Source organism: Alosa alosa, chromosome 15 (assembly GCF_017589495.1).
Source record: "Alosa alosa isolate M-15738 ecotype Scorff River chromosome 15, AALO_Geno_1.1, whole genome shotgun sequence".
Classification (NCBI taxonomy): Eukaryota; Metazoa; Chordata; class Actinopteri; order Clupeiformes; family Clupeidae; genus Alosa; species Alosa alosa.
The window spans coordinates 8,927,581-8,954,913 of NC_063203.1; the positions used below are offsets into that span (position 1 = coordinate 8,927,581).

General features: G+C 43.2%; 2 protein-coding genes across 3 annotated transcripts in view; one reads left to right on the plus strand and one right to left on the minus strand.

Annotated features, from left to right (window-relative positions):
- The window catches only part of gosr1 (golgi SNAP receptor complex member 1), a 33,164-nt gene extending 22,343 nt beyond the window's left edge, over positions 1-10,821 (plus strand). For both annotated transcript variants that reach the window (XM_048265520.1, XM_048265521.1), the window contains 3 exons: positions 3,435-3,464; positions 6,763-6,845; positions 8,653-10,821. In XM_048265520.1, coding sequence (XP_048121477.1) covers positions 3,435-3,464; positions 6,763-6,845; positions 8,653-8,777 — 238 coding nt within the window. In that variant the 3' untranslated portion in view covers positions 8,778-10,821. The remainder of the gene's footprint in view (positions 1-3,434; positions 3,465-6,762; positions 6,846-8,652) is intronic.
- A 1,779-nt stretch (positions 10,822-12,600) lies between these two features.
- trarg1a (trafficking regulator of GLUT4 (SLC2A4) 1a) lies at positions 12,601-23,819 on the minus strand. The gene is made up of 3 exons (XM_048263858.1): positions 22,579-23,819; positions 15,205-15,331; positions 12,601-14,890 (listed from the first exon to the last, which is right to left on the minus strand). The coding sequence occupies exons 1-3, from the start codon at positions 22,981-22,983 to the stop codon at positions 14,880-14,882; spliced, it is 543 nt and encodes a 180-aa protein (XP_048119815.1). The 5' UTR covers positions 22,984-23,819; the 3' UTR covers positions 12,601-14,879.
- Between the last annotated feature and the right edge of the window lie 3,514 nt (positions 23,820-27,333).

Genomic DNA, 27,333 nt, shown 5'->3' on the forward strand with positions numbered 1-27,333 from the left:
CAGAGACTTTGAAGAGCACAAATCTTTATGGGTTTGATCTTTCTGGTGTGTTTAGCCAGTTGAGCTTCTCTCATCTGTCGTCCCCACTGCTTTTGCTGAGCCTGCAGCCTTGCCCACTCATTTAGAGACCGCATCAGTCTCCCCCTCCAAAACAGTCTGCGCTCTCAGTGACTAGTGGCTTCCTGCTGGCTACAAATTGTTAAGCAGTTGCCTTAAAATATGTCACCCCAAAGGTATACATCAACTGCTACCTGTTCAGTCTCAATTTCAAGCACCATGGGCAGCTGTCTCCAGAAGAAAAACAAGATGTGGTGGATGGGATTTTGAGGCATTTCAGTGATGGGAAGGAACATCAAATATCTTGGGTGACAGTAAACTGACTGACAAGCTTGGTTATAAAAGCAGAGCTACGCAGCTAGTTGTCACTTTTGAATGTGCAGCTACTTTTGGTATCATCTTCAAATTAATTTTGAGGAATTACAGATAAACACCCAAGTGCACTGTGCAGTTAATCAAATGACATGGTCATCTGAAGTACCATGTTGATTGGCTGCGGTTACTGGCTTGGAGCATAGATTTTAAGAAACATATTTAAGTTTCTATAACACACAGTGCTCTGGCCATTAAATGGCCTTAAATTAAACAAACAAACAAACAAACAAACTCATGGCTTGGTCTAAGACAAAATGTTCATTTTACATTGGCACTGTGTTGAAATTCTCTAACCATCCGTTCAGTGTTTGCTCATAGGTGGACATTTCACATTTTGGTATCTACCATCCAGAGATGTAGCTTTTTGTTCCTTGAACAGATTCAATAAATAGAGGAACCACTATTGACCAATACCAGAAGTCCTTTAATAGCGATTGAAATAATGCTGAGCAGTGTTTCCACGTTAAAGACATCACTTCCCCTTTGCACTCGTTTGTTCTGAGCACCCCACCACCCCCATCCCTCATTTCTTCCCATCGTTACCAGGCTCTCAGTAGGGTGCGGTGCTCTTTGTTAATGTAATTGGACTAATGCATCTGTCGCCAGAGTGCTTCAGTTCAGGCTGGCGGCTACTTTAAACGAGAGGCTAGCTGTTAGTTCACAAGGGAAAGCCCCAGTGGCCCAATGATGATGTAGCATGCCGCCCCGGCCATGCAGATCAGACCATCCTCCAGCCAGTTGATTCGTTTGTGTCAATACGTTTACAAAGACACTGGCTGAACACGCTGTTCAGGGCACCTGAATGGTTTTGATGTGGCATGGAATCAGGTTATAGTTGTAAGGTACCTGGGGTCTGCTAGTCCCTGACCCGTGTTTTTCAATTCAATTTTATGTATTTGGCACCAGCTATACCTATTGGATTTGTCTCAAGGAGCTCACAGGAGCCCATAGCCTGAACCCTGAGACACCTTAAAGTTTCTTAAAGTTTAGATTAATGGCAAGAGAGTAGACATCATAGCATCTTGCTGCTGATATATTTGCCCTTTCAGATACATTGATGGTGGCATTTTGGAACAGTCTCTTCTTGATTTGATCTGTTTTTGGCACCTGTGTGTGTGTGTGGGCACAAGGCTGCTGTGTGCCAGGGAGACGGTGTCTCCCCTGTTGTCACCGGCTCTAGATTTAGATAAATGAGTGTGGCAAAGCTGCGTTTAATTCCCTTTTTCAGCTCCAAGCAGCCAGCCAGCCGGTATGGAAAGGGATGGGCACCTGAGCCTGGACCATCCCTGTACTACTGGCAGGATTGTGGGGCTTTTTGGTGTCTGATAGGCATGGCTGACTGATGGGGGAAACCCTAGAGCCCATTAGGGATCATTAGACTACAGGATGTGTGTGCTGCCTGCCCCCACAAGGTTAATGTCCTTTGGCCTAGGGTTGGACCCTGCTACTTCAGGATGGATAGGCGTGTCAGAGAGGTTTGGCAAAGTCTGCTGCATTTTGTGAGCTACTTGAGCAACTAGAACAAAGTAGAGCAAGAGAAATTCAGCCTGGTTGTCTTGTCAATAACATGCAATGTGTTACTGTTGTAATGTGAACGCTGAGCAGAACAACACTTGCTGCATTTTGTGTGTGTGTGTCTGTGTGTTTGAGAGAGAGAGGGAGGGGGGTGAGCGTGCAAGAGAACAAGAATGAGGATGATGGTGCGGCGGTCGTTTAGAGAGCAGCATATGGCCCATTAGACTCCATTTCCCATCATCTGTTTGGGCCTCTCAGCTCGCTCTCCATGGACCAGCCCACTCTCCAGCCTCCGTCTCCCTGCAGCTCCCCACGTCGGAAATGCACACTAGAATCTCAAGCCTCGCGTGTGTCATCTGTCGCTCAGAAAGGAAATGGGAAACTTGTCAGCTGTCAGATGTCAACCCTCGTGTCACTTGTGTAGCGGTGCAGACATTTTTTGTATTCAGTGCCACAACCCCACGCAGAGGGCGCTCTGCTGCCTGTGTATTCTGCTGGAGAGACTCGTAATTACGCTCGCAAAGGAAGACTAATGTCAGCAGCTTGGTTTTGGATGAGAGCACACTGAAAAATAACAGAAACATACAATCAAAAAAGCTGCTTTTTTAAAAGGATGTTGTACCTGTACATATAATAACCTCGTGACACCAGTTTCTCTTGCCCTGATAATACTTGAGGCAGATAATCCTGTTTTAGTATTGGTTCTTTTGAGTTGCATTGAATTATATGCTCATCGACTCACATTTCAGAAAGAGATGTTTCTGTCTGATACACACACACACACTCACACGCACTCTCTCTCTCACACACACACACACACACACACACACACACACACACACACACACACACACACACACACACACACACTCTCACACTTGGCTAGAGGCTGCTGTGGTAATTGCTGGGCATTGCCACGAGCCCACTGCAGTGGTATCCCCTAACACCTTTAGAGAGGGCAGGGCTCAAGCCTCTATACTTGTGTGTATGTGATTTTATTTGACTTGAGTTTGCGTGTGTGTGTGTGTGTGTGTTTGTGTGTGTTTGTGTGCGTGCGCGCTGGAGCATGGAGCCCATGGTGGCTGTGTGGGGGGGGCTTTGAGAGATTGGGGACTCATCCAAGCACAGCAGCAGGGGTGTGTGTGTCCATATAAGTGTGCGCGTGTAAGCGTGTTCCCACGAGCGTGTGTGCGCACGCCTGTGTGTGTTTGCGTGCGCCTTTGAGAGAGTGTTTCAGTGCGTGTGTCTTTGAGAGAGTGAAAGTGACCGAGCGTGCCTTGAGTGTCTGCGCATATGCGCAAGTGAGCCATCAAAATTCACTGCAGCTCGGCATCGATCACCTCTACTCTGACCCTGCCTCCCCCCCAGAGAGGAGAGCCAGAGGCACAGGCAGAGCTCGAGTCATTCAGGAGAGCCTGTTTGCACGCGGTCCCCACAACCCCTCTCTAATCACTCACTCTCTCTCTCCTCTCCCTGTCTCCCCACAGCTCAGACAGACTGATCGAAGACACTATAAGGTGAGTGTGCTGAACTGACGCACCACACACACACACACACACACACACACAGCTTTAAATAAAGAATTTTTTAGCATACATTAATTGATTTGTACTTGTAATTACACATTATTGGCTTGATATCCACTTCAGACTCTCTACATTCATTAAGAAGTCTGTTTACATTCCCTTACCATGTAATCAAGTGTAACGTTTCTCTGTGCACTTTCAGGTTAGTGCATCACTATTGTGTGTTGTGTGTCTAACAACACTGTTGTTGTGGATCAGCACATTTTGCTTGGTTCATGAGCGGTACCAAGGCCATCTTTTTGTCTTTGGTTTTCTCTCTGTGACACCTCCATTTCCAAGTCGAAGAGAGACCTCGATTAGCCCATTTCACAAGATGGGGCCGCTGTGTAAATCAACTTCCTGTGGAACAGCACAGTCCCATAGACAGCAAATGAAAAGTCCAAAGACGTTTTACCCTGCCAATTAAGGCATCATTAACATCAACGAGGCCGGACACCTGGACACTGTGAAATAGGCTTATCAATGCACAGCGTGAAGCCACTGACCTATTACTTGTCCACTCACTGACAGCACTAGATTGGCTCTCTCTCTTGATTAGGCTGAAAGCAAATCTGCTCTTCAAAGTGGAGCTGGCAAGACCGCTTTCTTGGCAGCCATTTTTGCCTCTCCTTTCTTGAAGGGGAATACTAGGAAAGCCCAATTGTTGCTTACTGTGCAACAGCTTTTGAGCCATCACAGTTCGTTCATTTTGGCGGAAAAAAAAAGTCAATTTCAGTAAAAAGACGCTGCCTGCTGTGATGTTTTCTCCTGCCCAGCAGTGAGCTCTGCACCCCTTAAGCCTCTGTTGTGCTTCACTCTCTTCTTCTCTCCCCTACCCTTTCTCTCTCTCTCTCTCTCTCTCTCTCCCCCTCTCTCCCTTTATCCAGTATCTCCTTAATAGTTGTTTTTTCACCAGAAAGAAATGGAAGGATGTGGACCTCCCCTCTCCATTCCACCCCCCTCCATCCATGACTTTCCCTCCAGCTGTTCTCCTCTGATCTCTCCTCTCTTGTATCTCTCTCTCTCTCTCTCTCTCTCTCTCTCTCTCTCTCTCTCCCCTCATCCTCTTCTCTGCCCCTCTGGCCAGTTGCCCAATATCATTCACTCTGTCTGTATCCTACTGTTCTGCCCTTTAAATTTATCTTCCCCGCTGCTCTTTGCCTTAGTGCTCCTCTTCCTCCATTTCCACTCTCCTTTCTCCTCCTCAATTCTTCCTCATTACCCCTCCCCCATCTCCCTCGCCTTCCTTGTCTTCCTCTCGTTGGGGCACTGATGGGGAAGCCGGCAAGCACCGGCAGGCACAGGTGCTTAATTAAGGAGACCTGTGGGCCGTGGAGCACCAACTCGCCTCCTCCTCCTCCTCCTCCTCCTCCTCCTCCTCCTCACCCAAGCAGAAAATTACCCAACAGCAGCTGGTCTGCATCGTTGTCACAGACCCTCTCTGTCTTTTCACTCAGTACAGAGCAGAGGCGATGCAGGAGCACACCGTTTAAACTTTCATCAGGCCCTCCTCTGCAGAGTACCCAAGAGGCCTCTTTTACTTTGTGCATCTGTTTTAGAGATGCCAAAAAACGACTTTTGATGAACTTCCATATCGATTGCCCCTTTATTCAACGAAGATGCCAAAGATGTAGTTCGACAATGTCTAAATGTGCCTCAGACAAGCTATTCAGTCAGTCATTTTTCTGTGTTCATGGCTGTTCTATTTTCTAAGTCTGATTTAGCACTCGAGTGATTCACGTGTATATGGTGTATTGGGGATAAAACACTTTAAATCCAGTGATATCAGCATATAAGCAATGCAATGCTATAAACCCTCACCTGTTGTGGTATGGGTTTTAAGGTGAGCTACTGAATTGCCACCCTAATCACTGGCAGACTAGTGTATCTGCTGGGGATTTTCATTCCTTACTGCGCCTGAGGGTTTAACTAAATCCACCTCTATGGAGACATTCCTGCACTTTTGAAAGTAAAAGGTCTTCATGTTGCAGAGATTACAGCTCCCTCGTGTTCCATGCCGACCCTTACCAGCATGTTGAAAAACGCACAGTTTCTCCCAGTATACTCTCTCACACACTACTCTCTCACACTCACACTCACACTTACACTCACACACACACACACACACATACACACAGAGAGACACACCGCTACTCATCCATGTGATGTACCGCCCTGATCTCTGGAGGGCTTGCTATTGCTTGGCTTGTTTATGACTGCAGGCACCCCTGGGCCGAGCCCCCAGAGTCTCTGGCGTGTCCTCAGAGGACAGCGTGTGGGCTTTGTTAGCCAGCCCCTCTCTTGTTTTTTACCTACCTTTTATCATCCAACCTTTTCTCCACCTTGTCGTTGTTTTTTGTTCGCTGCTCGCTCATTGTTGGTTTCCGTAACATGAAACCAGACAGTAGTCACGCCATTGCCACATCATGGATCATGGATCATCATGGAAAAGTCTGTTTATCTTTATTATTTGCAGACCATGATGCGGTCAATGCTTGGGGAATTTTTCCTATTGTATCAAAGCGCGATAGCAGCCAAACAAGTCATCCAAGCCTTGGTTGTTTTCCTGCATAAGGTCTTAACAATGGCACTGCACTGTTCCCTGGTCAGACTGGTCCAACAGCTCTGTTAGATTGTGGTGTCTGGCAGTGGATGGCCCTGCAGCCTGCGGTACCTTTGGGAGGATGGGGAATAGGCAGGCAGGCTGGCTGGCTGGCAGGTTTAGCAGTGCCAGGCTATACGTTACACCTCCCAAAGCTGCTGAGCCTGGGCTTGAGTGATCCACAGTGTCACCAGGCAATTTAATCCCCTTCCAACACACAACAAGAAATCTGGAGTCAGCTCAAGAGCCCCCAAGAAGGGCAGGTTTCTCTGCTTGCTAACTCAAGTCGTTTTAAGATCACTCTCCCTTAGTGAGATTTAAGATCACTCTCCCTCTCAGAAATGTCAAATTTGTTACAAATGGCAAATAAACACTCAAAGATCTTTCCAATCTCTTCACTAACTTAATTGAACCAAAGTCTGCGTGGGTATGTGTCCACCTAGCTTCAATGGACTCAAGCTACTGCACCCAACCAAACAAACACACACACACACACATATTTTTGTTAAGGTTGTTGTATGTGTGTCTTGGGGGAAAATGCAATTTAACACACAGAGATTCCATCATCTGTGGAGTGTCAAGGTTACTCATAGTTTTTTACTCATACCTTTTTTTCTTGTTTAACCGATTTTTCTCTTTTCTCTATAGCATTGCCATGGCAACTAAGGAGAACATGACCTCGCAGCGGGGTTTTTTGAAGTCCATACAGAGCAGGGTCAACACTTTGGCCAGTATCCTTTGCTTTCTGACTTTGAGTGTTTGTGTTAATGTGTGAGTTACATAAGCTTGTAGATGTGTCACAGAGTTATTTGTCCCCAATGGAAATCTCCATTTTCTTTATTTTCTGTTAGTGCCCACATTCACATATTTTTCACCTTGATTATAGGTATGTACAAACAATTCTGCATTTTCAGAAAATACATTTTCATTTTTTATATGGGATTTTCACTGTAAAGGACCAAAACGAACAAAATACTGTGAATTATCACCACATTCTTTGGATACGTGCCAAATTTGGTGACATTTCATGCATACATATTTCATTATTTCCGCAGCTAAAAATAGGAAAACTTCAAATAATAGCCCAGGCTTTTATTTTCCAAAATCGCCGAACTGCATGTATATGACAGGCGTCTAAATGAGACAGGCCTTTAATTCTTTTCACACAAAACTTCTCCTCTGCAAAGATGGGATATATTATCAAATTAATTATTTCAAACACGCCGAATACACGCCTACCCATTTGGCTATCCGATTAATTATGGATCATGCATTTAGTGTTGAGATGTTGTTCATTGAGTGTTAGAGATAATAGAGATGATCCAAATAGCATTACCACATTATATTATGATTTATTTATAATTAGAATGTGTTTTAACATCAGTTCATGTAAGACATACTGTATTTTCTCTAAGATTATTGGGAGCTTTAAGAAATAAAAAAAAACTGTGCCAGGCAAAACGATGTGACAGGGCTGAACAATACAAGTTAATACCGTATAGGCATACCGTCGGCCTATCCTTGTTATGACAAGATAAAATATTTTGTCTAATGCGCAAATTTCAAACAAAATGGGATGAATTGGACAATGTTGCACATAGGCTTAGTCCATATCAAAAAAAAGTTTAAACAATTTGGAACTTTGGCTTTCACCAGCGCAGTCTTTATTAATGCCATCTAATCAGAACTTTATTGTGCGCAATCTGGACCATAGAACTGGTTTAAACTGACGATCTGGCGGATTTTAGGAGATTAAATACAACCCGAAACTAAAAAACAGACCAGGCCTGCCAGACCTGGCATGTAAAAGAGACAGGCGTCTATTTGGGCCTCGGCTTTTATTTGAAGTTTTACTATATGTTGCTTTTTCTCAGCCCAATCCGTTCACGTTACCTAAAGTACCGTGAACCTTTCGCCACGTAAGGCACTTCTTACATGCTATTTGGTAGCTGGTTTATTTATTCATTGATTTTGTCTTTTTATTTTTTATGTTAAACAGGATATAGTCCATGTTTAGAATTTTTATGTGATGAGTTAATGAACTTTTTTTAGCCTCGGCCTTCCTTTTTCTTTCTGATAATGAGTGATAAATTATTTAAATTTCTCTCGTTTTGAATAAGTAAAACACTTTGAATTTTGAATTATATTAAAATCCTGCTGGTAAGCTATTGTGAATAGTCAAAAGCAGTTTATTTTAGTCCCCATCTCAGCTCCATTTTAGCTGACTGAAGCACCTCTAATCCAGAAGGCTCTAATCCAGTTCTCCACAGGATCATTCTTCTCTCTCTCTCAAAACTCTGGAGTTCATGTTTGCAACAGACATGCTGCTGTTGAGCTGAATGAACATCATCTAAAAGAAAACCTTTGTTTTGTGTCTTTCTGTGTTTCAACTGGATATGTGACTTCAGTGCTGCATTCTCACCATTGTGACAATTACAAAAGATGAGGGCAACAGAGACTGTTGAGATCAGAGAAGGATCAGGGGCAATGGGGTTAGTATTTAGTTTTTTCTTTTCCTTGACCAATTCTCTCTCTCAGATCGCTTTCCTGCCATCAATAGCCTCATCCAGCGAATCAACTTGCGGAAGAGGCGGGACTCGTTAATTTTGGGCGGAGTCATTGGCGTTTGCACCATCCTCCTGCTGCTCTACGCATTTCACTGACGGACACGGGAGTTGACCAATCGCTTTTTATTTCCCTCTGGCATAGTGCGAGTTGTGGTGGAACCCGGAAGGATGGACTTAGCAATAGGAGGACCCTGGAGGCTACTAAGCAAACGCCCACTTGGCCTAATCAGATAATGGTATTGATTGTGGCCAGCATGGACTTCCTTATTTGTATTTATCAACGGGAGGGGTGGTAGTTTGGTCAATCCTGAAGCATTTTTGGGGGGTCATCCTCCCCCCACAAACAGTTATACTGCGGGGTGAGGAGAAGGGAACAGAGACCAAATATCTAATATGACTAATCTGGATCTTTTGTTTTTTTTTAAGAAGCAAAAATGTAATGTAACGCCATTTGCTCTGAAAGGGAAGTCAACAAGAAATTATACCCTCTGTGGTGATTTTTGTTTTCCCTTTCTTTCCTTCCAAGCAAGACATTTTAATGTGATGGTTATTTTAGTGAAGGAAGATGTTCATCATGTTATGTATCCTGTTAATTAATAAATTATTCATATAAATGTTTAAAAAATGTGTGACAGTAGGCACTCAAAAACTTTCAAGAAGCTTTCGTCCAACTTCAAGATTTAACCCCATAACAGGGATTTAAAACACATACAGAAATCCAAATACAGAAAAAAGCCAACACTGACATGTTGTTATATATTCCCTGGCATGATGAAGGCATTGCAAGCCCAGTCTGAAACACAGTTCTGTTTCAGGCTGGTCGTAATAGAGAGAGGGATCTCCCACAGAGGTCTGTGAAAGTAGAGCATTGTCGGCCGATCGTGACCGTGAGATTTCCCCATCGTACGCACGTCTCTGCCTTCCTCGCGGGCGGCCGCTGATGGCATCTTGAAGAACTGGAGCGTGATGGCGGAAACGGGCCAGCACTCTCTCCTTGATGAATATACAAGTTGAACATCCCTGGTTTTTTGAGAGAGGGAGAGACACAGCGGGAGGAAGAGTGAGGGAAAGAAGCACACGTACAGCAAGGCTGTCACATAAACCCTGTAGCACCAAAAGGTGCTGCAGGAGAAGCTACTAAATAGCAGTGGAAGTCTAGATAGCACCTTTCACCGGAAGTCATACAATACACACTGCCTTTTAGCTCCTACATTGCCCTTGCTCCCTTTTATTCCACTTTCTTTCATCCTGGACTCCTGACAAACAAGGCCTCCTCCGCATCCGACAGCTCTGCTTTGCTGAGGCAGCAGGCTGTGAAGGCATCGGGTTCTTGGGTACTATCCATTTCTGATGGCTCTGTCACCGCAGAGCTGGCCATGTTAGGGGCTCTCATCATTCTCGCACCTTGTTAGAGCATCAGCACTGGCCAAGGATCTCACTGCTGTCTGCTGGTGGAAGCACAAGACGTGAATGTTTGTTCATGACCTTCTGGATCCACACGTCCATCTGATGGCAAATCCATTCTTCAGATTCCTGTCTGAAAAATACTCTCCCTCCATGTGCGGTTTTTACAGTCAGGTGTCATTTTTGGTACCAGTACTTGCGTCTTATTGAAGTAAATTTGAAGGTGAGCTTCATCCTCTGGTGAATGTTTTTTCTGAAGTTTCTATGGGATTTCAGGTGTTGTCTGCACACAGTCAGCATATAGAAGTCTAAAAGGACCTTTCTTTTTCTGTAAATAATGTACATAGATATAATTATATGCTTAGCAGCTCTGTTTCAAGTCAGTTAGGTGGTGGTGCAATTATATACTGTATAGGCAAAGCAGATTAGACCGAAAACCAAATGGTGTTCATATGGATGGGTATATCTTGAAGTCTTGGTGTTTCAATACACTTATCAGTGAACAGCAACTATCTGTCAGATCTGTCAGACCGTATTTGTGTATCTGCTCATCTGAAATTTTTATGGGAATAGAGTTCCTTCAAAAGTTAATGGGTGTGTCAGTAGAAGAATGCTCTAATGATTTGAAGTCCGTTTTGGAGCCATGGACCATGGCTTAGTAAATATCCGCTGGCCATTGTGATGGTGTACAGCACAATGAGCATAATGAGATTTTTCCTAGTAATGGAACTGAGGATTTAACACAGTCACAGAGGCCTGGAGAGATGGAGATGAAGTGATAGAGATGTACAGATGAAGGGAGGGAGGGATGGACATAGTGAGATGAAGGGAGGGAGGGATGGACATAGAGTGCAATGGAGCTGTAGGGGGTGAGGGCAGCACACCATTCTCCCCAGGAGGCTGTAATCATCCCTCCGCCTTTCCTGTGCTGCGCTGTCTGAACAATGCCCCATTGCACACCTGTAGCATTTACCAAACTGACACTTCTGACAGCATGAACGCCACATCACGTTGCAAGTAAAGTGCAGTCAAACATTTGTTGGCTCTTGTAAGTAAGTAAGTAAGTAAGTAAGTAACAAAGGAATGCTGTGTAACGGAAAAGAATTGGGCTACAATTGGGAACCAATGCCAAGATTGGTATTGCCAAGCAGGGCAACATCACTTCAGCAATTGAATTGTACTTTCTGCTTGTGAAAGAACTTTTTTTTTTTTTTAAAACAGCAGCCAGTGGCCCTTGCCCAACAGACCATTTTATTTTAATCTGTTAGCATTTTTGCAGAAATCAGCCCCTTTTTGTGTGTGTAACAACTTGCATTTGGCAACCTCCAGCACAACTCCTATATTCTGCTTGCCTCGAGCTTCTGGGCTGTGATGACAGTGTGGTGCTTGTGAATATTTAAGGGCCTTTTGACTAATAAGCTGGTTACTGGAGCGTAATGGAATACTGTGTACTGTGACTATAATGGTTCCCCTCTCACTGTGACCTCTGGAAGAGTAAACGTGCGCAAAGTACGACAGGCTGATGACCCTCCATGCTATAGCATACAGCCTAATCTAGACTTGCTGGAAGACTGTTCCCCTTTTGATCTAAGTATGACTAGTGAGTTACCGACCCATCTAAACATATGTGATGAGAGTGTATGACAATCTAATTACATGCTTCAGTTGGTAATTTTAACACTTTTCTCTCAGCTTTTTTCTAGCTTGTGTTGGCCCTTGATTAATAGTTTTAAAGACTGTTGAACGGTTTGGTGTCCTTGCCATGAAATCTTTTTTTCTTTTATGGATAAATAGATGAGTTGCTTGAGGTTCTGACTGTTGGTTGTTTAGGCTTCTGCCAAGGCAAAGTGTAATTCATTACCATTTTTATTGTAATGCTTCTTCTGTATATGATTATTGTTAATAAAAAAAAATCAACCAACAATACAAGCTCTCATATTTGCAGTGTGTGAGCATGTGTGATGTGGGCATGCAAGTGCAAACATGGCGTGAGGCAGATCTGGGGATCTACAGAACCGTTGCAGACCGAAGTGCCCAAACAGGCAGTAGATCTTGTGCCATTTCCTAGGTCATCCATTATTCAGGGTAACTTCAGTCAGGACCATTAAAAATAAAGGCGGGTGTCTATGTAAGTGTGTTTCTAAGGGAAAGTGGTTCGGGGTGGGGACTTCACTTCTTGTCGTGTTCAAATAGAACGAATTTTGGGTAACATTTTGTTCAAGGCCACAATACTGACAACGCAAACATCCACCAGACGTGTCCGCGTCAGTTTAATTGAACTGTTGATTTAATTCACATTGATCACAGAATAGTCTCAGACTAATCAGTAGAGGGTTTTTTTCTTCAGACAATCTCATTTTGTAGTGGATATCAAAAGAGCAGTGTCCAGTATGGAAATATTCCAAAAATATAATATTTTCAATATCTTATAGAATCCACCTACTGTTGTGGAGAAATTGTATTTAATTTATTGTATTTTAAACCATAACTTTACAAGTAAATAAGACTCACCATGGTCCATGCATGTTAAACTTTATTCCATACATGCGAAAGGTACACAATAAAGGTCTGAAAAACATACATATCCAAAAGAGAACTAAACTGCTAAAAAGATACATGGATAGAAAGTCACATTTCATTCAAGGTCTTAGCAGTGGATGACTGAATACACAATAACAGTCTTTGAAGATATGTGCGACGTACAAGACAGTATGTAAAATCATTCTCTTCAGTGGAAAATAGTAGTCATGAGTTGGACATCACTGACATTTTCTTAAATTTTGTACTGGCCATTGTAAAAAAAAAAACAATATACATACAAAAGAAGATACACTATTCTCAATCAAATGTATGGTCCTGATCATTTGTAAATTTCACAGTTATGTTTTTTTTTTTCAATCTCAGTCCAGATCAGTGCACATTTTAGATGATGCTTGAACACTTTTAGATAGAGGTCACCAAAATATCTTGTTCTGGAAAACCAGCAATGGAAAATGTCCACAGTGCACTGATTGAGTTATGTGTAACTGAATGTGAAAGGTGCCTTTTTGGTCAAAGGTTTTGGACGGGTTTTTTAGCTCCCATTTTCAGTGACTGTGGATGGGGGATGTTCAGCATGTATCAAGTGCTTTGTTGTCTATACTTGGGGCTGAGAAAGAATTTGATCAGTACACCTGAGCTTTATCTCCAGGGATCTTTGAATTGAGAGTCTTCGTCTGTACTCAGCAGATATGACCTCGGAGACATAAAACCCAGGAAATAGTTCCCTGTGTTCTTTCCAGGCACCATATAACTGTTGACCGTTATGACAGTCATGCCTTTCACTGAACCAGTGCTTTTCTTGCTCATCAAGTCTTAAACGTCAAAAAGTAGGACTGAACAATATGTATTATGCCAACCAATCCCTATGAAAGACCCACTATTTGCTTATTCAGTAGTAAAAAAAAATCCAAACTTCTCAGTAATGGGCAGATGGGCAAATTTTATTGTGCACGAGTTGACAAAAACCAAATGGGCATTTTTTTAATTGATGTCACAGATCAGTGTGCGCATTACAGTACTATTAAGACCATACAGTGTCTCCAGTCACAATGTACCCACCCTGCATTGGCCTCAGCCTACTTGCAACAGGGATTTCCGTGAGGGATGGTGTACTGTTTGTTCAAAGCATGCCTATATATTGTGTGAATACATAAACTTGGATATATAAATATACATGTATATATTATCGAACAAATACAGGTTGACAGTAGGTAAGGCCTGTATGTGGGTAGTGGGCATAGTGCAGTGGTGAAGAGTATACTGCACTACACGGTATCGGGGGACGGCTAGTACACATATCAGGGGAGTCGGGTAGGGGCAGGGAAAGGGGTCAGGGGTTTGAGCTGGACGAAGTCCAGGGGTTCTTCATGCCTCCTCAGTTGCACCCATGCACAGGGGGCAATCTGGGGTGTGTCAGGCTCAATCAGGCTTGGCATGCGTTATCGATATGGAGAGGCGCATTAAGTTTCTGGGACTTTCTAGCACTGATCTCACAGTATGTACATTTACCACTGATTATTGGAACCACACCCTTTTCTCACTGGCACAGAAATAATGATTTCCGTCGAGTCAGTTTCTCTTTGAATAAGAAAATCGTTTGGCTTCCTATGCTTCAGAGAGACATGCACGTGGTATTTTTTTAACGCTACAAAGTAATTAGCCAAAATAAAAACCACACCCCATCTTCATGGTTTCCCTTTCCCCAGCTAGTTTGCCAGTCTGTACAAATCCTACAGTTAGCAGCAAGGCAACCAACAAACAGTGACTCTCTGACTGCAACCACTGCATACAAATCTCTTTAAAAATGTACATCAATATATATATATATTATATATATATATAATATGTATGTTGCAAATATATTCATATATTTTAGTCAGCTGGGACTAAAGAATGGTTATGCAAAGTCCATTGGTTCCCTTCAGGCCCAGTGGTCCTTGTACAACTGAGAAACCTCCGTCAGCTTCTTCCTCTGTTGTTCTCTCATCGAATCTGCACAGCTGAGTGCGGCTTGTGTACTGAATGCAAGTCATAACCACTAATTACTTTTGGACACGTTGGACAGTATATCAGGTTTTATATTCTTTTTCATCAAGCATATTGTAACCCTAAAGCATGCATCACTTGCACCTATGAATTTACTTTGCATCTGTTTTTTTTTTTCATTTTTTTCTTTTTTTGTCGGTTGCTGAGAAGGAGGTATTTTCTAATTATACGTGGCCTTGCTGTTGCTTGTTTTTCGGCATGTTAATTTCATTGTGTTGCTGTTGATGAAACGAGAGAAAAACAAGGTTAGTCCTATCTGTATAACAGTCTGTCAGTCAGTCATTTCATCAATGAAAGTTAGAGATTTGTATGAAAGACCTATGTGCATTCAGATTTCATATTTATAGCCAGAGCACAGCTGTGGGAATATGCCTTACCAACCCCACCCCAACTCTCAGTGTTTTTGCTCTGCATTCTGTGATGGAATTCTCTATAGATCTTTCCAAATTTGATGACAAGTAAAGGACTAAAGGCACACAAGCAGACATAGGTCTTGGGGAGCAGGGAAAAGATGCTGTATTGCCTTACTTACTTAATACTACTGTGTAGACAATAATGATCACCAGGCCCAGGATGATGGACACGACACTGAGGAGGCGAGCCAGACGCCCCAGTCTCCGAGCTCCATCCAAGTCGCCCTGCTGCTGACTGTTTCTGGACTGGACACACGCACACACACACACACACACACACACACACGGGACAGGAACATGGCATTAGACCACAGTGAAACCCACCACACTGAGTGCATCCTTTTCAAATATGAATGAACACCCATTAGTCAACACTAGAGAAGCCCTCTGTCTTCTCCACCTCATGCAGGTAAGGGAAACTAACTGTTGCTAAACAGCCAGTGGATAAAGGACATATATTCCTGTGACTGAGACATACTTTTTTACATGGAGCTGGAAAACTTATTCCAGTGATGTTCAGCAGAGAAATACTTGAAAGAAAGAAAGATAAATCATTTCCAACCATTGGTTGATAAACTAGAGTAATATTAGTCAGTGATCTCAACCAGATACTCTTTGACCGATAAGCATGTGAAACATCGCCACTGATTAAAAAAGATTGTGCAAAAAGCTAATATCAAAAATACTATTACATACATAATATACACCTCAAGTTTACTTTTTCATTGGGAAACCATTAAGGCAGTGAGGTAGGAGGGGTGTGTGCAGTGCATTATGCTCCTCTCAATTCAGATTTCTCTCAAGTGTGTGCTTCTGAGCAGCATGTGTGAGTGTTGTTACACACTGTTGTCTTTATTTGCTGTTGCACATGGGTCGTTGAAACCGGCTGAAATTGCAGGAAGGGTAGAAAAACTTTGCCTGGTTGACACCAGACTGCTTCTCAGTTGAGATTGAGAGTGGGCCGGGAAAGGTTTAATTGACTTACGTCTTCCAGGGGCGTAACCAAGAGTGAAATTAAACTTAAACTGGTGCATTAAAGTCTTACCAAATCATTTCAGAAGTGCAGCAAACAGCTCTTTCTTGTAAATGAAGGTTTTATATGCAGTTGTTTTATAGATTCCAAAGAAAATAAACCTTCATATTTGTTTAACCCTGCCATTGGTTGTGTTGAATGCACTGCCATCATATGTCATCATATTAAAATGATTTGCGTTTGGATCCTGGGTTTTTGGTGATTCTGAAATGGGTGTCAATGGGATTCTTTCCACATTCAAATGTATAGGTTCATCTGGGTTCACCAAGGCTACGAAAAACTGCTAGAGAGACTACACTTTTCTATTGACCTATACGCACAAGCTCAATTAAACAGTTTTACAGAGTGATGGACCAGCAGAGCTTGTAAGATAAAGGCCAGGGTTGGTTGGAGGGAACGACTCCTCCATGACTCTAGAGGTCAGAGGGGACTATATGTTGTGTTGAGTTGACCAGGACAACACAAGAAACCTGACCAATGGCATTGTGCTCTCATTACCAGTGGCTCCAATAGGAGGTGGGTAAACTATGAATTCTGTGATCAATGTGAGGTGGACTGCGCCATGCCGTATCAGATTTTTAAAAAAGGCATTCAGAACATGTTTGATGATGATGGAGGTTATTGTCCAATGTTTATAACAATACCAGTGGTATTAAATGGTTCCTAGAATGTTGGTGAGTGTACATATTGTGAATGTGGATAATAAAGTGTGATTTTTGAATGTAAAAAGTTGCAATTGGTGAATAAACTCTTTTGAGAGGTGGATAAACTCTATTTCTGACATGTCAGAGGTGGATAAACTGCGTTTACTTGCGTTTAGCCTCCACTACATCTCTGCCTACGGACCCCTCCACCCCTCAGGTGCTGTCCAAGTGGCATTGGAAGAAACCCTGACTACATCCTGTAGGTGACTTAAAGTTCACAGTCCAACTAGTGCACAATTTCTTTAAAAAGTCCCCTCCTGTTCCACCCCCTGAATAATGTATGTGTTATGTTTTGTTGGTTGCAGGGTGGGGGTGGAGATGTGGAAGCTTAAAATACTTCACTGTAAGGCAATAATACAGCAAGTCAGAGAGAAAATGTATTTTAGCAGGTGGGAAATTTGGAAAGGATATTTACTGCAAGAGCGACTCTCATTGAAATGCAATAGTGTCATTTACAAGGAGATGGGACAGAATTGGGAGGGTTGGTAGCGTCGGACAGTAGTGCTGTCAAAATCCCTCAAAATCCTAGAACTGGTTCTGAAGTGGACCTTCAAAAAAGTCTTCAAAAGCCCCTTTACAAATATTCTTGCTGGCAATATTTTAGAAGTCACCAATGAAAATCAAAATAGAAGTTGTTTTACAAGACCAGATTCTTCCCAATTATATTTAACTGGTGTACTCTTACTTTATGATTTCGTTCCGCATTAATCTTCATTTACAAGAACTCCATTCAACATAATCAGATGCCAGGAAACCTGGCAGTAATATAAAAATCAAGATAATAAATGTTGCCTTCATTTTCTGAAAAACACCTGCACTCGCTTCCTAGTGTGCAATGACATCACTGCACCATTCAGAGTAGGCCTTTTATGAAAGCGTGTCCTGCCAGTTCCCATTGTGTTAGCACATATGACTTTATGCTAATGGCCTATCCGTGCTCCACTCTGAGCTGTGTTTGCTTAGGACAGGGAGATTTACAATAAAGGATAGGATTACAGCTGTCACAGTTGTAGCCTAGGAAAACAAGAAGCCCACTCACCCTCCCTTACACTCTCTCTCTCTTTCCCTCTCTTGATCTCCCTTTCTTTCTCTTCTCTCTCCTGCTTTCTTTCTCTTTCTCTCTCTCTCCCCTGCTCCCTCTCTTCCCAGTGGACTTCCTTGTCGCCACAGTGTCTCGGCAAGGCTGCTGAGATTTCGCACAGCTAAGCTCCACCGCTGAGAGTGGCAGGCAGGAAGGCAGGCAGGCAGGCTGGCTGGGTGTGCAGGCTAACGTCCCCCTGCCTGTCGGCCTCCCTCTCTGACACCTCTCTCTGGCTCCACAGCTCTGATTAGGACCACAGACACACACCCCCCTGCTCTGCTCTGCTGTCCTGGCAGGACGGGGTGTAGGGGGTAGCTTTACATAGTTTCATCAAAAAGTGAGCCCCTCTTGTTTAGCTATACCACCCACCCCGAACACACACACACACACACACACACACACACACACACACACACACACACACATCTCGGCACATTCCCCAGTCTGAGTTCAAATACTGCAGACTGGCCCTGATATCTTAGCAGAGGTATAATATGTGGCCAGGGCAGCAAAGCTTTATTGATCCAAAGTCCAATCACAGCGAAAAGCCGCATCAGCGCCTCCAATCAATGGAGGCCCTTAAAAACAAGAGCACGGTGATAGAGAGCCGTCCACTCGAGGTGCACTTACGCTCCCCGTAACTTTCTCCTTCTGTGCAATGCCTCTGGAACTTCTACAGTACGATTTTTTTTTAATTATTATTAATGTTCCAGAATTTCTTCTTTTTAAAAAAAAAAAGAAAAAAAAAAAAGAGCTGAATGGCTGTCATTTCAAGCCCCCGTACGCTCCAGGCGGGAGCCGTGTCCTTTCCGAGAGGATTTCATTTCGCTTTAATGTCACTTCGGGAGTAATGGCGAGCAGCAGTGGGATTGAGCCAGTCTCAGGGTGGCTTTTCCAGAGCCCAGGAGCTGGGTAGTGGGGGGTGGGGGTGAAGGGGGAGCAGGCCTACTCATGATAAATGGGCATATTGATTTGCCTGGAAGGCAGGGATGCCTGTATTTCTCTCATGAATGTGAGACGTCCCCCCCCCCCAAACTCCTCCTCTTCCTCACATGCCACATGTTCGGCTTGGAGGAAGGCCAATCGACGGCCAATACACGTTCCTGACAAACCTATCGGCATCCTTCTTGCTATACCACGACCAACCACCACTCCCAGCAATCCCCCACAGCATCCTCTACTGCAGACAAAAAGAGAGGGAGAAAGAGAGAGAAAGAGAGATTGTGTGTGTGTGTGTGTGTGTGTGTGTGTGTGAGGGGGGGGGGGGCTAAGTGCTCTCTCACAAGCCTCAGCCATTAATAATACAGAGAGCAGCCCAGCCAGCCAGCAGCAAAGGGAACGCGGCACTTGGGGGTATGGGTTTAGTGACTGTAAAAAGCAGGAGGTAAACCTGCTAAACGCAAAGCCACACAGAATCCATCTCCTGGTTGCCTCACTCTCCACAGCCAATCAGGTGTGGCTGAGAGCCGTGAGGCAGGGAGAGAAGGACATCCATCAACATGCATGCCTTCATACTTGCCATTCGGGCTATAGAAACAGTCCTTGTAATCCTCACAAAAAGTAGAAAAATTAAGGGATGGGAATTCTCAACTTTTGGCCAGTCCACCTGACTGAGACAAAAATACCACGTCTGTAGCCACCTCTGGATAGAGCTGGATATCCATGGGCTGAATCTGACTGCTTGCCCTTTAGACTTTGCTCTTGAACACTGTCTCTTTCCCCTCACAGCCCATAATTGATCAAGGTTGGTTTTTGTGCAGGTCTAAGAGAGATCTGGGTCCCCCTTGTGAATTCTCCCTCTCATTAGTTAAATGCCAATCAGGGTAGTCAAGTTTTAAAAAACAAAAATAGATGAATGACTAACTGCACACAGACACACCTGAACCATTATACCCTCTGCCCATGCCGTACATGCACACACACACACACACACACTCTCACACACACACACACACACACACACACACACACACACACACACACACACACACATCAACAGAAACCTCCTGCACGTGCATCCATTTGACTACACTCACATGCAGCTCTAACGCCATCAGCACTGCAGTCCCAGCAGCACACAAACACACATACTCACATATAACTCACGCACAATGGCCCATATTTCACATGTAAATCTGCCAAGCGTGCCCTGGCAGGAGCAGCAGCAGCCTTTGAGGTGGTGGTGGCTGAGTGTTTCCTGCGTCCTGCCTGCTCTACTTGCAGAGCTGGGTCAATGCAATAAAAGGCCATTACTCCACAGCCCTCCACTCCCCTTAATTGACTCCTAGGCTTCTGCTTCGGTAAACTGCCACTAGGAAATCCCCTTCCTCAAATCGGTTTTCTCCTGGAACCTCATTCCAGTTTGTCCACAGTCTAGGCCACATGACTGGTCTACCTGCCTTTGATGAAGCAGTGGTGCCTTTATGTATGTGTATGTGTATGTGTGTGTGTGTGTGTGTGTGTGTGTGTATGTGTTTGTGTATGTGTGTGTGTGTGTGTGTGTGTGTGTGTGTGGGGGTTCTCTCCTCTCCACTGCTCCAGGGGAAGTCATAGAGGGGATGTTTATCTGGGAGATGTCTAATGTCTAATGGCTAACTGCTGCAAACGGCCCTCTGCAGAAGCAGCTAATTGACTCCTCTCACCTTGTATTGAGTTAGATGCCAGCTCTTATTTCCTCTCTCTGTCTCCCTTTCTCCTATTCCCTCTCCCTCTGTCTCTTCCTGGGACTTCACAAACAGAGGGGAAGGTAAAGGCTGTTTGTACACCTCCAAACGGACAAGAGGCTCACATGAACACAGAGTTTATGTGTATTACTCACTGTCACTGGTGACAAGGTCTACCTCCCACTCTTCCTTTGCTGAGCATGCTTCTATGTGAGTTGCTGAGCCAATTTGCTACCGTAGAGTTCATTTGTTCATTTGTTCATGAGTTCATTTGTTGTTTAGAGGAGTCAGTCACACTGGCCATCAGTTCTTTCATGGTCCTATCAGGGTTTGCCAGTATCAGGAAGTTTTCATTCTACTTCCAAGCTGGCTCAATTACAAGGTTATAATTAAAATGGGTTTAGAATTACGTATCTCCAGCCAAGACATAATTAATTATACAACACTTTGTAAGGCTAGTGTATAAAGACAAAATATTTTTGATGAATCTGCAGTTCAGAGTTGCAGACCTGTATTATTTTTTTTAAAGATGAAACACTGTGGGTCCAAAATCATCAATTTATTATTACCTCATTTTGAAGTTTAATTATCCACTTTTTTGGCATTTATTTCTAAGGGAAATTTCTCAACCTTTGAGTTTAAAGCCCTCCAAAATGGCAAAAAGTAGCTTTTCACCCTTTATTAATTAAACAGCTTCATGGAAATATTAATGTTAGGTTCAGATTTGTCTCTGGTGTTTTAGTAAACGTCTGTTAAGTAAGTTACATTATAAATTCTAGGGTTATTTTACATTTACTTTTGTGAAAATTACATCTGAAATTTCCTCAGTCGGTGCATTATGTACTGCAGTCTAGGTCAGTAGCCTAATTTTGCACTGGGTCATGTCCCACTGTCAGCCTAATCTATCTGTGTGACTCCGTGGACTCTCCTCTTTACTCTGCCTTCAGACCGACCGTCCAGATGAGAACACACATACTTGGATAAGAAACCTCTCCAGAGGCCGAAGGCTAACCTGAAATGCTTGGATGAAACGCGAACATATTGCACTACAAACACGCATGACACAGGCAATACAGACGTTTCTCACACAAAACATTACATAGAGCCTCTGAGTCCGAGCTGCAGTGTTGAACGCGCACCAAGCGAACAACTTCACGCACAATGACCTAAACAGTCTTTCACGTGTGCCACGGTCGTGAAAAACGCTTACTCACACATTATTCCGTTTCAGTACAATATTTGCATTCATTTCAGCTGTTCAAAACGGCCAATTTTCTTCTGACTGGATGTAGGGCTACACAAACCAATGGAAAAGAATGACTGAATGGCACCACGCCCTGCAAGTGAAACACTGTCCAAATTACACCCTCTAATATATGGCATTTACTGAAGGCTAACGTTGTTATTCAGGTAACTTTTGTACTGAAATGCACCGTCTGTTAAGATTAAAACATGTGATTTACAAATATGGAAGTTGGATGTTTTGGGGTTGTGACGTTTTTACATAATTTCTCAACTTGATTATGTCATTGTACTTTCCTTTGTCAAAGGTCAAATGATTGGCTGTGAAAACGTACAATTTAGCAGCAATTATGCCTTTAGTCACTTTTACACAATGAAAATCAATATTCTACTGTGTTGATCATTCATCTCAGCTGTGTTAAGTGACAGGAGCTCGCATGTGCCCGAGGGTGCACCTGGACAGGTGTTCAGTGCGTATTTCCTCTTTACCAAAAGTGTGAATGGGAGCATCTGGGCAGACAAATGTTTGTATAGTAAGTCCTAAGCAAAAACTTTCCCATTCTGGATTCAGTGAGGAATACACATACATATAGAAATATGATGAATGCAGGTTTTACCATGAGGACCATACAGCCCCCGTGAAACCCCTTGTGATTTTTATAAATTCAATAATATTCTTCCTTCTTACACCATATAAATCTTTTTGTTCTCCAGCTAAGGACATGAACGTGTTCACATGGGGCTTTGGCAAAGACGGGTAGGCTACTTACCATAATTGAATATACCAGTGCAACGATGCTGAGGGGCCAGACGGGACAAAAGCAGGACAGAATAACCAAAATAAGATAGTCTTTGGGCTTCTGTTGCTCTTGCGCGGCATTCCCAGTGGAAGAAGTGCGACTTAAACTGACTCGGGACGGGGACAGCGGAGCAGCCCCTAGGTGCCCTGCGGAACCAGACCTCAATGGCACACTGTGGCCGTTTTGGTCAGCATCCAAGGCTTTGTCGCTGCCCATATTTACGGTGAAGGAGCTGGACATCTTCATCCCATTGCCCCCGGGCTCGGTGGTGGTGACGCTGAGAAGTTTCTCCGTCTCATGGGACTCGGGGGGCTGCGCGGCGGCATTTTCTCCCAGGGTGGATTTCTCAAACTCTGGATCTGTATTAATCGCCATTCTTCAAGCACAAAGCGACAAATGTATGGAAAAAAAACTCCCGGTCTTCAAGAAAATATCTTGTGTAATCGATACGTTTTGAAATGCTAAATTCCCATACGTGAATTAAACATATTTCTCTTCATGTTTCATCATTTAGTTTTACAATTATTGTATAAATCTGATAAAAGCTGGAGATAGAGTCTCCTCTTTACAATGAATTAAATTATAAATGCGAGCTTTGGGCAATTAGATAAAAAGACAGAACTCCTCTATTGCTTCTCCTTTTGGGCATATGGGCATCCCTCCTCCTGGATCAACAGTAATTAATTTACTTCAATTCCGCAGCTCCATTCAATCCACAGTCATCAGAAAACCATCTTCTTCTGAACGTGCACGCGCCTTATCCATCCACAACGACAAAAAACTCCACACAGGAACAAATCACTCAAAAGCCTCCTGTCCCGCGCTCTCTCCCCGTTGCATCCTTGTGAAAAACGACGTGCTTGAATTTAACATGTAAACATTTAAGGGGAAAATCTCTAGTAACAAAGTCACTTTCTGGGCAGTCTTGTGTACAAACAAAGAACGTGCTGTGCTTCCGCAGCGATACTGCGCCGCTTGAAAGGGCTTGATCTCTCCACGCTGCAGCAACAAGAGTGACTGGCTGAACTTGTAGCAGAGCAGCGCACCGCACAACCCTCAGCATCAGCACCGCTGTGGTGGAGGGGCGCCAAGAGTGAGCAGTACGCGGGGCGGATTCTTGCTGCTGCGTTATTATTGCTCCAGCTCCCCTGGGGGCATGCTGCAATACCGTCTAGCATTACGCGAAATTTTATCAGCGAGGTTCTGCTGTCACATATTTTGTCGCGGTTCAGTCTTGATGTGATTCTCTTCGAGCTACTGGGTACACGTATGAATAAAGTGCAGCCATAATTTATACAGTAGTTGTACATATATAAGATTTGTGATACTCGACACGTTTCTAATAGGCTCAGGTGCCATAACACATTCACATGTATTCATTTCGTTAAGCATTTGGAGTCAAGTTAGGGTTGTAGAGGGTTAGACAGGATAGAGAAGAACGTCATGGTAAGTGCAACAAGTTAAGTGTATTGGTGTTAAGAGAGGGGGGTAGGCTCCTCTTGCCAGAGCTGGGTCTTCAAAAGAGTTTTGAAGATAGACAGGAACGCCCCTGCCCCTTGTAGGGCTTTCCACCATAGGGGAACCACAGAGAAGAATTTGGATTGAGTGTGCATGCAGTGTCCAGGGGCGCCTGCAGGAATGAATTCTATGCTATGTATGCACACCCATCTACAGAGCCCCCCACCATGCCCCACGTGCATAGTGCTGATAATATTTGTCTTTTTAGGTTCGTTTGTTAGGCCTACTAACATCCACATGCAATATCTTTACAACAACAACGCCTAACAACGACCTATTCATTTGGACAATTTTATACAGCCCTAGCATACTGTGCACATATGGCTTTAAACAGCTGTAATGCTAACGTTTTGACAAGCACACCAATTTTGCTTACCTTGTTTTTGCCCATCTGAAATAACTCCTCTAGCTTTGCTCCATCCTATGCCTCCATCCTTTTTGTTGTCGTTTTTTTTTTTTTTAAATCGTTTTATATTCATGATGGATCTTGAGTTAGTGAATTAGCTTAACATTGTGGGCTGATAACCAGAAACCATAGATAGTAAAAGAAAACAACTGCGTAGTGAACCCGGAGTGAAACGGGCCTTAGGGATATTTCAGACCGGTGGCGTGGCGTGAATATTTGGGTTGATGAAAGACCACCAGACACCCCGCTGTTTCACTGGCTAAAAGGGCCAGCGAAAGTCTTTCAGTGACCTAACCATGGCCTGTACCGTGAGCATGGCCTGTACCAGGAGCCGAGGCAACATGGCCATAGTTATTTATTTTAAAATCAATCATGACACCTATGTTTTTCGCAACCTCGAAGTTGTGTATAATCTGCAAAGCAAAATAAAGAAGACATGAGAGAAGCTTTGCGAGCGGATAAATGTATCGAGCCTTGGGGTACCCTTGTGGTGAAGTTAGTGAGATGCAGGAAATTGCTGTGCTCTTGATACCCATATCTGAGTATGGAAAGTAGGATGTACTGGTTAACGAAAGCAGCTGATCGTTTAGCTTGAGTACTGAGGACTGAGCTCACAAACAACGGAGCCATTTCAGTTGAGAGGCCGCTATTGAAGCCAGATTGATTTGGATCGAGGTTATTCTGTGAGAGGAATTCTGAGACCTGTACGGAGGCCACACTTTCAATAGCTTTGGAGAAGAAAGGGATAGTTCTCAACCTGAGTACGATTGAGAGAATGTATGTGTGTTTTTTTAAGTAGCATTGTTAGCCATTATATCATATAGGATGGTGTATTTCTTCATGATTAGGTGATTATTTCATTTAAGTCATATTGCTGCATATGATAAGTATTGTATATGTCTCCCATTTTTGTGCCATTGCAGTGCCCCTAGCAATTGGTAGTGTAGCTGTCTTTCCCTGCTTTTACAAAATCTGTTTTCATTCCACTTTTATTAATCCTGTGAGCTGATGGACTGATCATTCAGTTCATTTAAAATACATTTGAAGGAAAAGCAGCTTCACTAAGTCTGCATTGTTCTTATCAGCACCACACTGCGTGCATCTTGTGTATCTCCCAGCATAACAATGAAGAGGGATTCCCTCAGGATGAAAGTAAGCTCCATATGATGTAATGACATCGACCTGGGTTGTGGCCCTTCTCATGTCCTTCACTGCAGTCAGCTTTGGAGCATTAGTCATCACTCTCTCTCTCTCTCTCTCACACACACACACACACACACACACACTCACATATGGAGTCATATGGTTATCCGAGACATTCCAGTATTGCTCGGAACCAATATCCTTCCATTTGATAACTTACAGTAAGACACACACTTACTGTACATTTTGTTCTTTGTATAGTGATCTCTGACTGTGGGCTTGTGTACTTGATGTTAGTGATCACACATACAGCCAAAGCCAAAACATCAGATCAATCGTCAAAATCTGCCCTTTTCTGTTACAAAAACTGTGATGAGTGTACCCTTGAATAAGTTTAATGCAAGGATATGGTTCTTGTTAGTTGTGGTTGGGGGGAAATATTTATTTTGGCGTATCACACATATTTTTAAAGACTGTGTATCTTCATCTCTATTTTTATTGAGTCAGTATATAGGCTACTACCTATAGACTATTTATGTGCTTTGTATATGAGCATGTTTTTGTCACACTACATTCCAGCTCATTCAGGAATGGCTAATCTAGGCCTGAGGCACTTGTATTTACAGTGAGTTGATTGATTCTCTCTTGTTAACTGTTCTTGTTGACGAAAGGTTACTCAAATATCAGTCTTGTTGGCTCGAAGGGCATGTAACCAACGTACTCAAATATTCAGTTCATTCAGTTTGCTCAGCCACTTTGAGGAGTTTCCCATTGTGCTGTACTTTCCATTAAATATCAACTGTCAACCTATAATGGCAGATGGAAGATTCTAGACCTTTCTGTTTGATTTTATGGATATGCGTCCACCACAGTGTCTATCCTGGGTGAAGTGAATGAGAGGAAGACCCCATAAGTCCAGGATACAGCCCTTCATCTAAATGTAGTTCAGCAGTCCTTCCCAGAATTTAAGGCCAATTTATGTCACATAGCAAGCCACATATTGTGCTTCTTCTTTCCTGTGTGAGTGTTGTGATAAACTCATACGATGTTGTTTGTATAAAGATAAACAAAAACATTGGCAATTTGAAATAATATGAACTGTCCTAAAAGAAGCATGTTCTAATCCAGTGGTTCTCAAATGGGGGTATGCGTACCCCTGGGGGTACGTGAAGGCACTCCAGGGGGTACGTGAGATTTTAAAATATACATATATTAAAAAAGTAGAATCCATGCAAAAATACTTTAAAAACAATTATTTAATAAATATTTCAGGAACATATAAGTTCATAAAATGAATTTTAGATTTCAGTAGGCTATTCAATTTCATTATCCTAAAAACCCAGTGTCCCCCCCATACCAGGATGGTTTGACCCCACCTGTCACATGCCACCCGCCATCACCTGTCAATCACTGTCAAAACTCAAACGATGGAGTCGTGGTTGAAGCGTAGCGGTAATTCTTGTGCGCTGGTTAGGGGGTACTTGGCTAAAAAAATATTTCACAGGGGCTACATCACTGAAAAAAGGTTGAGAACCACTGTTCTAATCTACAGCATTAAAAAACAAGAAGGTATGATTAATGTCCAGTGTCAAAATAACTGTAATTTGACTTGTAATAATCAAGGAAGATGACGATCTTGATCTTGTGAAGCTTCCATC

Excerpts from the sequence above, each read along its gene's own strand:
- trarg1a (XM_048263858.1), bottom strand. The coding sequence starts at position 22,983 with ATGGCGATTAATACAGATCCAGAGTTTGAGAAATCCACCCTGGGAGAA. Across the intron at positions 15,332-22,578 it reads CACTGGTATATTCAATTATG|TCCAGAAACAGTCAGCAGCA; the intron begins GTAAGTAGCCTA and ends GCGTGTGTCCAG.